The sequence below is a fragment of the Dromiciops gliroides genome, chromosome 1, assembly GCF_019393635.1.
Source record: "Dromiciops gliroides isolate mDroGli1 chromosome 1, mDroGli1.pri, whole genome shotgun sequence".
Classification (NCBI taxonomy): domain Eukaryota; kingdom Metazoa; phylum Chordata; class Mammalia; order Microbiotheria; family Microbiotheriidae; genus Dromiciops; species Dromiciops gliroides.
This window is the reverse complement of record NC_057861.1, coordinates 351,139,669-351,154,658: the sequence shown is the minus strand read 5'-3', so window position 1 is coordinate 351,154,658 and position 14,990 is coordinate 351,139,669. Positions and strand designations below refer to the sequence as shown.

The following is a 14,990-nucleotide window of genomic DNA, read 5'->3' as shown; positions in this document are numbered from 1 at the left end:
TCCTGCTTCTTCAGTGTGAGATTTTACCATATTCTAACTCTTCCTTTTTCCCTCTCCCAGTACATTCCTCTCACCCATCAATGTTACCCTAAAGATGTCATCATGGGGCAACTAGGTGACAGTGGATGAAGCACCAACTCTGTACCCAGGAGGTCCCAAGCCTCAGACACAAGAAACTTACCAACCCCAACCCCCCCCAAAAAAGATAAAAAAATAAATGCTTTACAGATATCATCCCTTCATAATCAATTTCCACCTGTGCTCTCTGTCTAAATTTATTCCTATAATCTGCCCTAATATTCAGAAAGCTCTTATGATTTAGATATATCATCTTCCCATGTAGGAATGTAAACAATTTAACCTTTTAACATCTCTCATGATTTCTTTTGCCTGTTTGCCTTTTTATGCTTCTCCAGGGTCTTGCATTTGAAAGTAAAATTTTCTGTTGAGTTCAGGTCTCTTCATCACAAATACCAGAAAGTCCTCTTTTTCATTGAAGTGCCAATTTTTCCCCTGAAAGATTGTACACAGTTTTGTTGGGTAGGTGATTTTTGGTTGTAATACCAGTTCCTTTGCCCTCCGGAATATCTACTCCATGCCCTCCAGTCCTCCAGTGTAGATGCTGCTAGATCTTGTGCTATCCTTACCATGGCGCCACAGTATTTGAATTGTTTCTTTCTGGCTGCTTGCAATATTTTCTTCTTGACCTGGGAGCTCTGGAATTTGACTATAATGCTAGAGCATTTTAAGGGTGCAATAGAATACTGCAATGATGGTATTTTAAATTCTAATTAAGTGGGCAAGACTTATTTTCTCGGGGGAATAAAATTTTTAACTAAAATTTGAAATTCACAACAAGACTAAGCACCTTTCTATTCTTGGTATTCCCAGATGCCACTATTATAACCCTTTGTTAAGTGTAAAATTTGCTGAATATTTACTGGGCATCCAAATGCTAGAGCATTCCCCTGGACCAATTCCTTAAGTTTCTGTAAGTTGTCAGATTGTTGGTGCCTAAGAGCTTTTTCCATTTCAGTGAGCAACAGAAGCCACCAGCCCAGATTTGTTCTAAACAACTTTTGTGCTCACTTCTTGGATATCAGGGAGGAATGCTAAATAATATTTGCAGGAACAATTTCCATTTGCCACCAGCCTCCACCCCTTATTTTTTCTTACAGAATTCTTACTTCCATCATTTTATCCATGCTTTGTCTTTCAAAGATCTGGTGAAATAACCTCTCAGTTCCAAGGAAGGCTCTGATTAGAATTTGTGAATTACAATTAATTTCAAGGAGCAAATGAAAAAACATCAAGACATTTTATTGGATTTCTCCTTATTCTATTTTTTGTTAAGCCCTCTGGTCATGGGAGAAAATTATATATAAGCAATGATGGAGTTTCCTTCTAATATTCACTCTAGCAACATTTTGTAAATGACTAACTTGGCTGATGAATGATAATGTTGGCTTGATTATAATAACTGCTTTGATTTCAATGAGATCCATTAAAAATCTGTTTTAATGTGTATATATACCAACATCTATTTAAATGTAGAGTCTATTTTTACTGCATAAAGAAAGGTCTTGGGGGCAGCTAGGTGGCTCAGTGGATAAAGTACCAGCCATGGATTCAGGAGGACCTGAGTTCAAATCCAGCCTCAGACACTTGACATTTACTAGCTGTGTGACTCTGGGCAAGTCACTTAACCCTCATTGCCCCACACACAAAAAAAGAAAGGTCTTGTCTTATCAGAAACATCGTAAAGTGGAAAACTCTTCCAGAAAATCAGAAAAAAAAATTAAAAGCATCATTAGTTTGTTTTTCTTCTCCTTTTTTTTCTGGCTGTTGTGGTTTCTAGATTTTAGTGAGCAAAGAATATCTATCTATATCTATATCTATCTATCTGTCTATCTGTCTGTCTATCTATCTATCTATCTATCTATCTATCTATCTATCTATCTATCTATCTATCTATCTATCTATCTATCTATCTATCCTAGTGACAGATGAATATGTTCTCTAGTCTAATCTACAATCTATTCTTTACTATACCCTCTCTTCTCCTTCCTCTATGAATCAAAGTGAAGGTCCTTGACTTGCAATCACAAGCTTAGTAGAAATCTGAATGAAATGTGGAACCCTTGGATCTAGCTGCCTTATTTCCACAATGTTATTATAGTCACAGAATAAGCTTTGCTCTTATTCCTAAAGGTGACTGACTCATTTGAAGAGATAATGAGGAATAAGTTATCTCAGAATGGCTACTGAAGATAAAACTTTTGGTACTATAACATGAAACAAAATGGAAAGAAAAAACTGCTATTTCTAAAGATTCATAGGCTCATATGAATTAGAAGAGGCCTTGGACCATGCTCTCTGTCTCTGTGTGTGTCTGTCTCTCAATATATATGTAGATATATATGTATGTATGTGCATATATGCACATGTTTATGCATGCATATATGAATCATGTGTATATGTTTATATATGTAAAATGAGGCCAAAATAGGGCAAGTTACTTGTTCAAGATCATACAGATAGTGAGTGCATAAGGCCAAATTTGAAGCAAGAATTTTTTTTAACTTCATTTTCATCATTTGATAATTTATCAATTGGGGAATGGCTCTTATTTTTGTATATTTGACTTAGTTCCCTATATATTGAGAAATGAGGCCTTTATCACATAAATATGCTATAATTTCTGTCCCAGTTTATTGCTTTTTTTCTATATTTAGCTGAATTGGTTTTGTTTGTGCAAAAACTATTTAATATGTTGTAATCAAAATTATTTACTTTTCTTCCCATGATCCCCCTATCTCTTGTTTAGTCATAAAATCTTCTTTTATACAGCTGAAAGGTAAAATTTTGCATGATTCCTTAATTTAATTATGATATCACCCTTTATTTGTACATCATGTATCCATTTTTACCATATTTTGTTACAAGGTATGAGATGTCCATCTAGTTTATGCCGAACAGTTTTCTAGTTTTCCAAGCAAAATTTTGTTAAATGGTGACTTCTTGTCCCCAAAACATGGCTCTTTGGGTTTTTCAAACACTAGGTTACTATGGTGGTTTACTTTTATGTGCTGTCCACCTAATCTACACTATTTTGAAGTTATCTTCATGATTATTTCCTTGGTCATATAGTTTGGAATCTGGAACTACTAAGTCTCCTTTCACATTTTTTTTTCATCATTTCCCTTGATATTCTTGATCTTCTGTTCTTGCAGATGAAATTTAATATTATTTTGTTTTTATTTTTTCTAGCACTATAAAATAATTGAGGGGGATTGATTGCAATTGGGCTGAATAAGTAAATTTAGGTAGAATTCACATTTTTATTATGTTGGCTTAGGCTACTTATGAGAAATCAACATTTCTCCAGTTTTTTTAGATCAAACTTAATTTGTGTGAAAAGTGTCTTGTGAATTGTGTTCATATAATCACAAGGTTCATGTTGGAAGGTAGACACCCAAGTTTTTATGTTGTCTATAGTTACTTAAAATGGAATTATCCTTTTTATCTCTTGCCACTGGACTTTGTAAGTAATATATAGAAATGATGTTAATTGTTTCAACTACTATTTATTGATTATCTAGGGTTCTGTAAGTATGCTATCATATCATCTGCAAAAGGCAATGGCTTTATCTCTTCCCTTTTGTTACTCCTTTAATTCCTTTTGCTTGTCTTATTGTTATAACTAGAATTTCTAGTGCAATATTGAATAACAGTTGTAATAATGGATATCTTTGCTTCATCTATGATCTTAGTGGAAAGGCTTCTATTTTATCTTCTATTACACAGAATACTTGTTCTTGGTTTTAGATGAGTACTATTTATATTTTTAAGAAAAGGTCCATTTATTCATATTCTTTCTAGTATTTTTAATAAGAATGAGTGGTGTATTTTATCCAAAGCTTCTTCTGCATTTATTGGTGTAATTCTATGACATTTCTTGTTTTTGTTATTGATATAATCAGTTATGATTATAGTTTTCCTAATATTGAATCAGACCTTTATTCCTAGTATAAATCCTTCCTGGTCATAGTGCATGATCTTTGTGATATATTTCTATAATCTCATACATACTATTTTATTTTAAATTTTTGCATCAGTATTCATTAGGGGAATTGGTGTATAATTTTCTTTTTATGTTTTTGCTCTTTTGGGTTGAGTTATTAAAACTGTAACTTGTTTCATAGAAGAAATTTGATAGAATTCTTTCTATACCTATTTTTTGCAAATAGTATTCATTTTAATTTTTCTCAAAATGTTTGGTAGGATTCACTATAAATCCATCTGTTCCTAGAGTTTTTTTTTTCCCTTAGGGAGTTCATTTATAGCTTGTTCAATTTCTTTTTTTTAAGATAGGATAATTTAAGTATTATATTTCCTCTTTTAATGTAGACAATTTATATTTTTATAAATATTTATCTAGGGCAACTACATAGCAAATAGGATAAAGTGCTGGACCTGGAATCAGAAAGCCCTAAGTTCAAATCATGCTTTAGACATTTTCTATCTGTGTGACCTTGCGCAAGTCACTTAATCCTGTTTGCTTCATTTTCCTCATTTGTGGCTGGAGAAGAAAATGGCAAACCACTTCAGTATCTTTTTTTTTTCTCCCTGAAGGATTATACTCACTTTTTCTGGGTAGATAAATTTTAGTTGTTAATCTAGCTCCTTTGACTTCTAGAATATCACATTCTAAGCCCTCCACTCTTTTAATATGAAAGCTGCTAAATCTTGTGAGATCCTCACTGTGGCTCTCAGATATTTGAATGATTCATTTCTGACTGCTTTAAGCATTTTCTCCTTGAGCTGGGAACTATGTGGTTTGGCTAATAACATTCCGGTTAGTTTTCATTTGGGGATCTCTTTCAGGACATAAGTAGTAAATTCTTTCAATTCCCCCTCCCCTCTGGTTTTAAGCTATCAGGGTAGATTTTCCTGATAATTTCTTCACATATTCTATGGCACTTTTAAAAAAAAATCATGGCTTTCAGGTCATCCAATATTTCTTAAATTATCTCTCCTCCATTTATTTCCCTAGTAAGTTGTTTTTCTGATGAGATATTTCACATTTTTTTCATTTTTTTTTACTTTGTTCTATTCTTTCTGGATGTCTCATAGACTCATTATCTTCCCCTTGCCAAATTATAATGTTTAAGTAATCATTTTCTACACCAAGTTTTGGTACTTCTTTTTCCTTTTGGACAATTCTGCTTTTTAAGGATTTCTTTTATTCAGTGAATTTGTTTGACTTTTACCATTCAGCCAATTCTGGTTTTTAAGGTGTTATTTTTGGGTGAATTTTTGTGCCTCTTTTGCCAAGCTATTAATTTTCTTTTCATAATTTTTTTTTGCATCACTCTCATTTCTTTTCACTCTTCCACTATTCTCTTTCTCTCAAGGAATTTTCACTTTTCTTTTAGTGTTTTCTTGTAGTTGTTTTCAAATTGCTTTCTTCTTCAGAGTTTGTATTTTTATCTTCCTTTTCAGCATAGTGACTTTTTATGGTCAGGTTCTGTTTCAATTGTTTGCTTATTTTTCCAGTTGTGTTTTTTTCTTGACTTTGAACTTTATGTTAATGTTGGACTCTGCTCATATGGTGGTAGAGAGAAACTGTCCCAAGTTTAGGCATTTTTTCACTGCTATTTTCACAGCTAATTCTGGGGATGTGTAAGTTTCCAGTGCTTCCAAGCTGGTGTGATTCAGAGAGAGGAGTAGTCATACTTATCCTGGTCTCATGTCTGGTCTTTATCCAGTAAGGACTCCTTTTCTTCAGCCTCGAATGGTAGTACTCCTTTTGGCCCAATAACTTCAGCTAGAGACCTCACTCCTCTGCACTTATAACTATTCCTCTCTTCGCTAGAACTGCAACCCTGTACTGTATATGGGTAATGGAATTGCCAAATATAGCCTGGTCCTGTATCCAGTGTCAACTCAGGGTCCCTTATAATCTCTTTATGACAAGTTGTCCAAACCCCTTACTATTTCTGGGCTGAGAGCTTCTGAATCTTCTGGTACTACTGTCCCATCTACCTCCAAAGTCCATAAGGGGTTTTGCAACCTTCTGTGCTCTGGACATTTCCCACCCAGATGTCACAAATATTTCCTTTGGACCTCCAAAGTTGTCTTGGACTGGAAAAATGTCTCACTCCAGTCTTTGTTGACTATGATGCTTCAGAATTCTATTTGACACATTCCTTTAAAGGTTTTTTTTGGGGGAGGGGCATATTGGGAGAGTTCCATTGGATTGATGATGCTACCCTGCCAACTCAGATCTGAATTCACCTCCCATTTGGCCATAAGTTGTTGAAAATTTTCAGCCACAGTAATTCAAAAAGTCATTGTATTGATTGATCTGGCCAAATAGCAAATGAAATCATGGCTCTTTGACAATGTTAAAACTGAAAACTAGGGGGTAGCTAAGTGGCACAGTGGATAAAGCACTGACCTTGGATTCAAGAGGACCTGAGTTCAAATCCAGCTTCAGACACTTCACACTTACTAGCTGTGTGACACTGGGCAAATCACTTAACCCTCATTGCCCCACCAAAATAAATAAATAAACTAAAAACTGGAGAATTCAACCCACTTGAAAATACAATAGACTAAATCAGTGCTAAGAAAATATTTTTAAGTTGTATTGTGCTACAATTTTTTTTGCGAGGCAATTGGGGTTAAGTGACTTGCCCAGGGTCACACAGCTAGTAAGTGTTAAGTGTCTGAGGTTGGATTTGAACTCAGGTCCTCCTGACTCCAGGGCTGGTGCTCTATCCACTGTGCTACCTAGCTGCCCCTTGTGCTAGAAATTAATTCATTTTCAGTGATTTTAATTAAAAGTAAAAATCATGCCTGTTAAAGTTATGACAACTTTAATCACCCAAAGGAGCAGTAGTAATGAGTTTTCTGTAGCTAAAATCATATTTTTGGCTTGCAAAAAAGATAAAATTAATTTTAAGCTAAAAAGAGATCTTCTTGTTCAAAAAATGAAAATAAAAACTGTCAAGAATGTTTTGTTTTCTTCAAGTTAGTATCTCATCATGTGGGTGGTACTCTCATGATGGGAACAATCTGGGTGGTTTCTTGGTACCAGGAGGATCAAGAGGGAAAATGAAATACCTCTTGCTCACTTTTTTTTTCTCCTTGGAATGGTCTGCATGACAAGGAGGCATGATTATGTAATGACTTTCTTAGAATGGAAAAAGAAACAGAGTATTTCATAAACCAATGTGATTGCATTGCTTTAATACTTCTTTAATTTGAGAGTAATCTAAATAGGATCTTATTTCTTGCTACATCAAGAGAAATAATGTATTTTCTTGGCTTCTTTTAATTGTCCCTTGAAACAAATTCTATAGATACTCCTTTTAACTCCTCTTTTATTCTCTTCATTATAAACCAAAAAAGAATTTTAAAAATTGGTTTTGTTGCATTTTTAAAAATGTGAATAATAGGGCCCATGGTCAAATTCACAGTGCTATATGAAATTATGTATAAAATAAAACAGACTTTAAAATGTTTTATGTCTTTTTGACCACTTTTGTAGCACCAAATTCCTTGCTTTAACTTTTAGTATTTCTCTCTTTGTTTTGTTAGGAATTATGGGAAATCCACACACCACCTGACAAAACAAAATCAAACCACAAACTCTTCCCTGAATTGTAGTCCCATATCTCAAAGTGCCTACTAGATATGTCCACCTGGGTGTCTTGCTGGCACTCCAAAATAGCATGCTTGTAACTGAACACAGCCACTTCTCACCTTAAATTAATCCCAAATTCTTTGCTAAAATTTATATCACTAGCATGTTTTGTGTCACCATCCCTCTAAGTGCTCCCCCCAGTCATCTCTTTCCTCTTCCTAACTTAATCCAGGAAGTTGCTTAATACTAAAGAATCTTTAATTCTATATCTGCACACAGTTCATTTCCAAAAATACCACTAACACTTCAGACCTTTATCACCTCTCAGCTGGACTGTCTTAACTGTTTCCTTGCTCTCCATATCTTACCTCAAAAGTACAGTCTTTACACAGTTACCATAATAATCTTCCTCATGCTCAGGTTTTCTTGTTGATTTCCCTGTTTCAATGCCCCCTATTTCTCAACTTTAAAAACCAAAACAACAACAACAACAAAGAAACAAAAAAAAAAACAACTTAAATGGGTCTCTTTCCTTGAGAAGTAAAATAAAAAAAAAACCAACAAAAAACCAACAACCTAGTATTTAAGGACAACTTAATTCCAACAAGAATCACTTTCATTTATGGAAGGCACTGTGATACTGTGGAAAGAGCACTTTCTTTGGTGTCCGAAGACCTGGGTTCAGATTCCACCTTTACTACTGTTTATTTGTATGATTTGGTCAAGTCTTGAACTTCCAGTATATCTGTATCCTCATCTCCAACATGAGGGAGTTAGACCTAATGGCCTCTGATAACCTTTTCAGCTCTAAATCTTTGACTCCATGGCTCACTGTTTTGCTTTAAGGTTTATAATGCATGTTCTTCATCCCATAAGGTAGGTAATACAGCCATTTTTTTCTATCCCTTTTCTAATAGGTGAAGTAACTAAGGCTTTGTGAGGTGTGACTTGCTGATTATCATATAGTTGTTAAGTAAGGTTGGATTGAAACCCAGGCGTACTGACTCAAGTGTGATGCTGTATAAATTACATGGTGGTTACCATAGCCTCCAAGCTATATCTTCACTATTATATCATATCATTTCTCCTTCATAAATCTTATTTTCCAGCCAAACTGGAACATTGACCCTTCCTTAAACTTCAGATGCCACTGTCTCCCATCTGAACATTTTTAAAGAGCATCCCTCACTCCTGTAATGCTCTCCCTCCTTATCTATCAAAATTATTTTCTCTCTTCACATTTTAGCTTTGAATGCCACCTCTTCCATTATTACCACCCTGAGCTTCTCAACCCTCCCTTAAGTTTTCTGAGAAGACATGGCTTAGATGTCTCCTTTGCATTTTACTCCATTCTTTGTGTCATACTTACCTGTGTACATGCTGCTTCTCCCCTTAGAAAAATGTAATCTTGAGCAAAAGGGTTATCTCATTTTATTTTTTTAACTTTTCCCCCAGTGCCTCACATAATAAAAGCTTTAAAATGTGTCAAATTTAGTCATAACATTTCAGTCGTGTGATATTGGATTCAGAGGGACAATGCTGATGTTCACACAGTACAAAATGACAAATATGGTAACGTTTTACATAACTGTACATGCATAACCCATAGCTGATTGCCGCCTCTGGGAGGGGAGGGAGGGAAAGAGGAATAAAAATTGGAACCCAAAACTATAAATAAAAATGTTTATTACAAAAAAAATAAAAAGAAATATGATGGAAATGATGATGATGATAGCTAGCATTCAAATAATACTTCAAAGTTTTCCCAGAATTGTACAGTGTTCTCATTATATCTTCTCAATGTACCTATGCAGTTGGTGCTATGATTTCCTCCTTTGTATAGATAAGGAAACTGAGGCCAAGAAAAGTCAAGTGATTTCTCTAAAATAAAACAGCCAATAAGTGTCTGAGATGAATTTGAATTTAGGTTTTTCTGACTCCACTTCCAATTACTTCACTTAGATTTCAATCAGATGAGGATGAATTGACTGTGGCTAGAGCAGTTAACAGGGCTACCTTTCCATTTTGCATCTCATTGACATCAGTCAAATGATAGAGGAATTGATCTATAATGTGTTAATGGAATTAACAGTATCACTTCCTATTGAGTTAAAAAGGATCTAATAAGTCTGATAGTATAACTCCCTCATTTTGACACTTGAAGAAACTGAGGCTCCAAGAAATGATTCACAACATTATCTTTCTGTCTGTCTGTCTGTCTATCTATCTATCTAATTAACAGGGCTAAGATTTGAGCCCATGTCTTCTGTCATTGCAACAGCTAGGTGGCTCAGTAGTGAGAGAGCTGGGCCTGAAGTTAGGAAGACTTGAGTTCAAATTAAGTCTCAGATATTTATTAAATGTGTGATCCTGAGTAAGTCACTTAATCTCTGTTTGCCTTTGTCCACTGGACGAGAAAATGGCAAGCCATTTTTGTATCTTTGACAGTAAAACTCTATTGATAGTATTAGTGATGTAAAAAAAAATTAACTTCTCCTAACTGAAAAATTATAACTACTTTCTAAAAAATTATATCTATAAACTGGGTCGTAAATCCAATCTGGGTCGCCATTCAATGTAAAAAATATTTTAACTGGGTTTTAATCTGTGAACTCCTGGCTGGCTATCTGACTGCTTTTAGCTGGTAAAGCTATAGCTGGCTATTAGCTGCCTAAGCCAGTCTGCAAGGGCCTTTTAAAAACTCCCCAATGCTTCTCCCAAATTGATAAGAAAAAGATTAGGAAGCCTCTTTTTCAATTTAATTACAAAAGGTTTATTTAGGTGAATAAACTTAGGATAAAGACAACAAAAGTAAAATATGACCTGTGAACTTAGGTACACCTGACTCACTCTCTTTTTTAACTTTCTCTCCTGCCACCTGAAATCCCTCTGTGTGGGTGTGGCTGGCTGGCCGCTGCTGCTGCCACCCCACCCCCCTCACTGCTTGTGCTTTCTCTTCTCCTCCTTAAGGTCAGCCGCCCCTTTCACTGTCAGCTGTGCCTGCAACTTTCTTAGCATCTCCCTGTGTCTCCTTTCTCTGTATTACGCCCCGAAGCTAATTTGTTGGCAGTGCCCAAGGCCAGCTGGGGCATGAACCCCCTGTGCCAGGCATGCCCCGAGTTCGAGGGGGCGTGCCCCCCACTGCACGGCTGGGGCCTCCGCACTAGCTGTGCTGCGCCAAGGCTGGGTTTTTGTCTGTGCCACTTAGCCGGGCTCTGAGGCCCCTGCAGCTGAAATGGACGGGGAGGGGTGGCTCCATTCAGGGTGCCAGAGGCTAATTTTAGCGGTTACAGTGTGATATGGTCCCTGGAGTCATGGAGAGTAGTAGGACATGACCGAATGATTGAACAACATCTGACTCTACATGTAAATATTGAGGCACATCTTTTCCACTAGGCCACACAGCATTGGTTAGAGCAGTGTTATGAAAGATATGCCTGAAAAAAAGCTCCTTTCAAGTAGAGATTGTTTTATTCTTCATACTTGTATTCTCAGTTCCTTGTATGGTGTCTGGCATATAGTGGGAGCCAAATAAATGCTTATTGATTGATAATGAGAAAAATGAATAGAGCTAGACATTTGATCTTCCACTAGGGATAATTCTACTTTTTTAATATCTTAGGTATCCTTCCATTAGCATTTGATCTGACACTAGGGATAATTCTATTTTCATTATAAGGTTACAACCCAATACTTAGACTTACAGCATTTTGCATTTGTTTGTTTGTTTTTAACTCAAGTCCTCCAACTCTAACTTTTTTGCGTGAAAATTATTAAGGTATTTTTTTTCATTGGTGAATAGATACAAATGAAACAAAGATGAATTTTGCCCCTGTGTCATTTATTCATGAGGATGCATAATTGTATTAATAGATATTTTATGTTTCAGTTTGTTGGGTTTTTTTGTTCTTTCTTTATACCTATTAGCCAACTGGCTCATCATTCATCTCTCTATGTCCTCCAGCACAGTGAATTCTTCATAAACCCAGCAATTTAAGTTTGTCAAAAATAACTTCCCTAGTTCCATGGAAAGCTTCAGCCTCAGCAGCCACCAATTCCATGGCAGTTAATCTGCCACCTTTCACTAGTATTTAATTCACTTTCAAAAGGTGAATAGGTGAAGGTACAGGTTTAGCAAAAGTCAGAATCATTTCTATTTTTCTAGCTTGATGGCTTTAACAGAAGTGTGATATATTCCATTCTAAGAGCTATTAAATTCCCATGCTGTGTCAGAGAATGCCTGCAGGCTACAGGGTTTCTCAGCACCTTTCTAAAGGAAAGAGAGAAAATTATATTTCCTTTCTAAGAAAAATGACATCATATGAAAATATCTGAAACTAGTATATATATAGTATTGTTGTTTTATGTATATATATATATATATATATAACAATGATAATTATAGAAATCATTTATAGAACACTAAAATTTAAAAAGCACACACTCATACATATATACATATATATGTGTGTGTGTATATATATATATGTATATATATATCATTTGAACCTCATAACAACCCTGTGAGATAGGAGCTATTATTATCATCAATTTTACAGATAAGGGAACTGAGGCAAAGATAGGCTAAATGTCTTCCTTAGAATAACACACTTATTAAATGTCTGAAACAAGATTTGAAATGTCTTCCTGTATCAGAAACTCCAAATCCAATAATCTATCTAGTGCCCATCTGGCTGCTTAGGCAAACTTTGCCACATATATAAATTATTTAATTATAATCTAATTTAATAGATATATAAAATATTTAAATTATAGGAGGTTATCATGCAAGTTTTTTTTTTTAATTCTAAAACATCTGTTTTGTTTTTTGAAGTGCCAAAATAATGAGTTGGAGAAGGCAGTCAAAGTAAACTCATGATATTAAGTGGGTTTGGGGCTTGAGACTGTCAGCTTTTGTTTGCTGTTTGATTGGTACAGTGATCTTTTCACTTTTTCACCTGAAGGGCTCTCTGGAGATTTCTTGCGATCAGGAAGATATTCTGCCCATACCATCAATGGTGCTTGGTCAGCATGGACTCCTTGGTCCCAATGCAGTCGAGACTGTAGCCGAGGCATTCGAAACCGTAAACGGGTCTGTAACAACCCTGAACCCAAATACGGAGGACTTCCTTGTCTAGGTCCATCACTGGAATACCAGGAATGTAACATCTTGCCCTGTCCAGGTAAGTGTGTGTAATGTAAATTGTAAAGTATTCTACTATATGGTCAGACTGTGTTTACCTAATTTATTCTGTACTTGACATTTGTGGTAGGGGTGTGTGTGTGTGTGTGTGTGTGTGTGTCAGGGTGCACTCTGTGTGTGTGTAAAATTTCTCAGATATTAACTTGTTCATTGTGGATAAAGGAACATGTCACCTTCCTCCAAGCAATTATTTTTTTTTATTTGTCATTGAACATGTCGTACCCACCAAAAACATCTGTAGGTAAGCTGTTAAGTGCTTATTCTTCTTTCCATTAAGCAGAAGAACCAACTTGTAACAATTCACACTAAATATTTTGTATGGGTTAGGTCAGGAGTTTTTAACTGTGGTACAGGAACTTATGTACACATATTTACATACAGATATAGATAGATAATTGTGGAATATTTCTGTAAAAATGTTAATGAAATTAGTACAGAATTACCTTTTTCTTCAAATGAACTTTTGCCAAAGTTTAACATGATCCCATGAATCCTTAAACTGTAGTCATTGAACATGTTTTTTAATATAAATATATATACATATGTGCATATATATATACATCTATAAATAAGAGTATTTCAATATAATTTGTTTCTTTTGTAATTTCACATTTTATTTTATGTATTTAACCAAATTATTCTGAGAAGGGTCTGTCCATAGGCTTAACCAGAGTGTCAAAGGCCCAGAACACTAGGTGAGTTCAAATAGTGCACCCAAAGGAGAAATAGTCTATATTGATTCAGTCATGCAAAGTGCTTCCATGAAACAGATGCAGGTCTAATAGTCAGAAAACCAACATGCTAATCTACTCCCTGAATGTGTGATCTTGTCACTTAAACTTTCAATGAGATGCTCTGACTAGACAACCTCTAAGGTCCTTTCTGCATATCACCACATGCTGTGATAAATGAAGTGTTACTTGTCCACAGTTCCCAGCAGCTCTCTTCCTCTCTTCTTCACCACTAGAATCATTTCTACTTACTGCAAATAAATGCTTAGGAGAAGATTTTTCTCATCTCCTGAAAGAGTTTGGTTTCCTTGGAGAATACAGAATGAACAAAGGAAAAAATCTGTTCCCTTGTCTGTCCTATAAAGAAATCCACAAGCATTTTTAGGACAATTATAAGTAGTACTACCTACCTGATGTTTAATAACAGAACTGATGAAGTATAATACACATGAGCTCTTTGTAATACATCCTAATCAGTCAGAGTATTTATTGTGAATTCCTGGTAACAGTATAGATTCATGAAACCCCATATTATCATCTTACCATTTCTGTTACAGTTTGTACCTATAGATAGATAGTGTGCCTATCACCCTTCATATTATAGTTTCATATTGCCATATTTTGCCTCTAAATTAAGTGCTAAGATTGGCTTGTAAAATGTCACAGAGTTTGATGAAAGCAAAACATGAAGAAAGTGGAAATTAAAAAAGGAAAGTCACTTCTTATCTGTGTGACTTTGGGCAATTCATTTAAACTCCCTGAGCCTCAATTTCCTCATGTGTAAAAGGAGGGAGTTGGACTTCACAGCCTCTTTGGTCCCTTCCAGCTCCAACTTTATGATCCTATCCACTATTATTTTGAAACCTCCTCCTCTGTTTTTATTTCACCTCATGGAAAATGGCTTCATTAACAAAATTGATTGATTGTGTCATTAGTTCAAACTTAAGCTTCAATTTCTTCAGGCCTGTGATGCCATTGTTGGGAAATTCAATCTACCAACACCAACTGGAGAATGTTCTACAGCTGATAGTCTTAGGGAGTTGACTAAAGCATTGAGAGGATAAATGATGTTCCAAGGATTGTCATACAGCTGCAGTGTGTTAGAAGTGGAACTGGGATACAAGTCTCCTTGCTTCTGAGTCTAGCTTTTCAGCCATTTTACCAGGGGTCTCCAAATGATTTTGATCACATGTAGCTATCAAAAACATTTTGGAGGATAAGAGGATTCTCTCTCTGTGTCTGGGTCTCTCCTCTCTTCTCACCTCTCTCCTTCCCTCCTTTTTCTTCACATATAATGTATGTATGCATGTACATACACATATGTATATATACATATAAATACATATACACATGTGTAAACATTGCACATATGCCTATAAAATATATGCACATGTGTGCATAT

At 35.4% G+C, this 14,990-nt stretch overlaps 1 protein-coding gene across 3 annotated transcripts in view; it reads left to right on the top strand.

The window, feature by feature from the left end:
- SEMA5A (semaphorin 5A) overlaps nucleotides 1–14,990 on the top strand; it is a 664,838-nt gene that overhangs the window by 611,974 nt on the left and 37,874 nt on the right. For all 3 annotated transcript variants that reach the window (XM_043978814.1, XM_043978812.1, XM_043978813.1), the window contains one exon: nucleotides 12,619–12,837. In XM_043978814.1, the coding sequence (XP_043834749.1) occupies nucleotides 12,619–12,837 (219 nt within the window). The remainder of the gene's footprint in view (nucleotides 1–12,618; nucleotides 12,838–14,990) is intronic.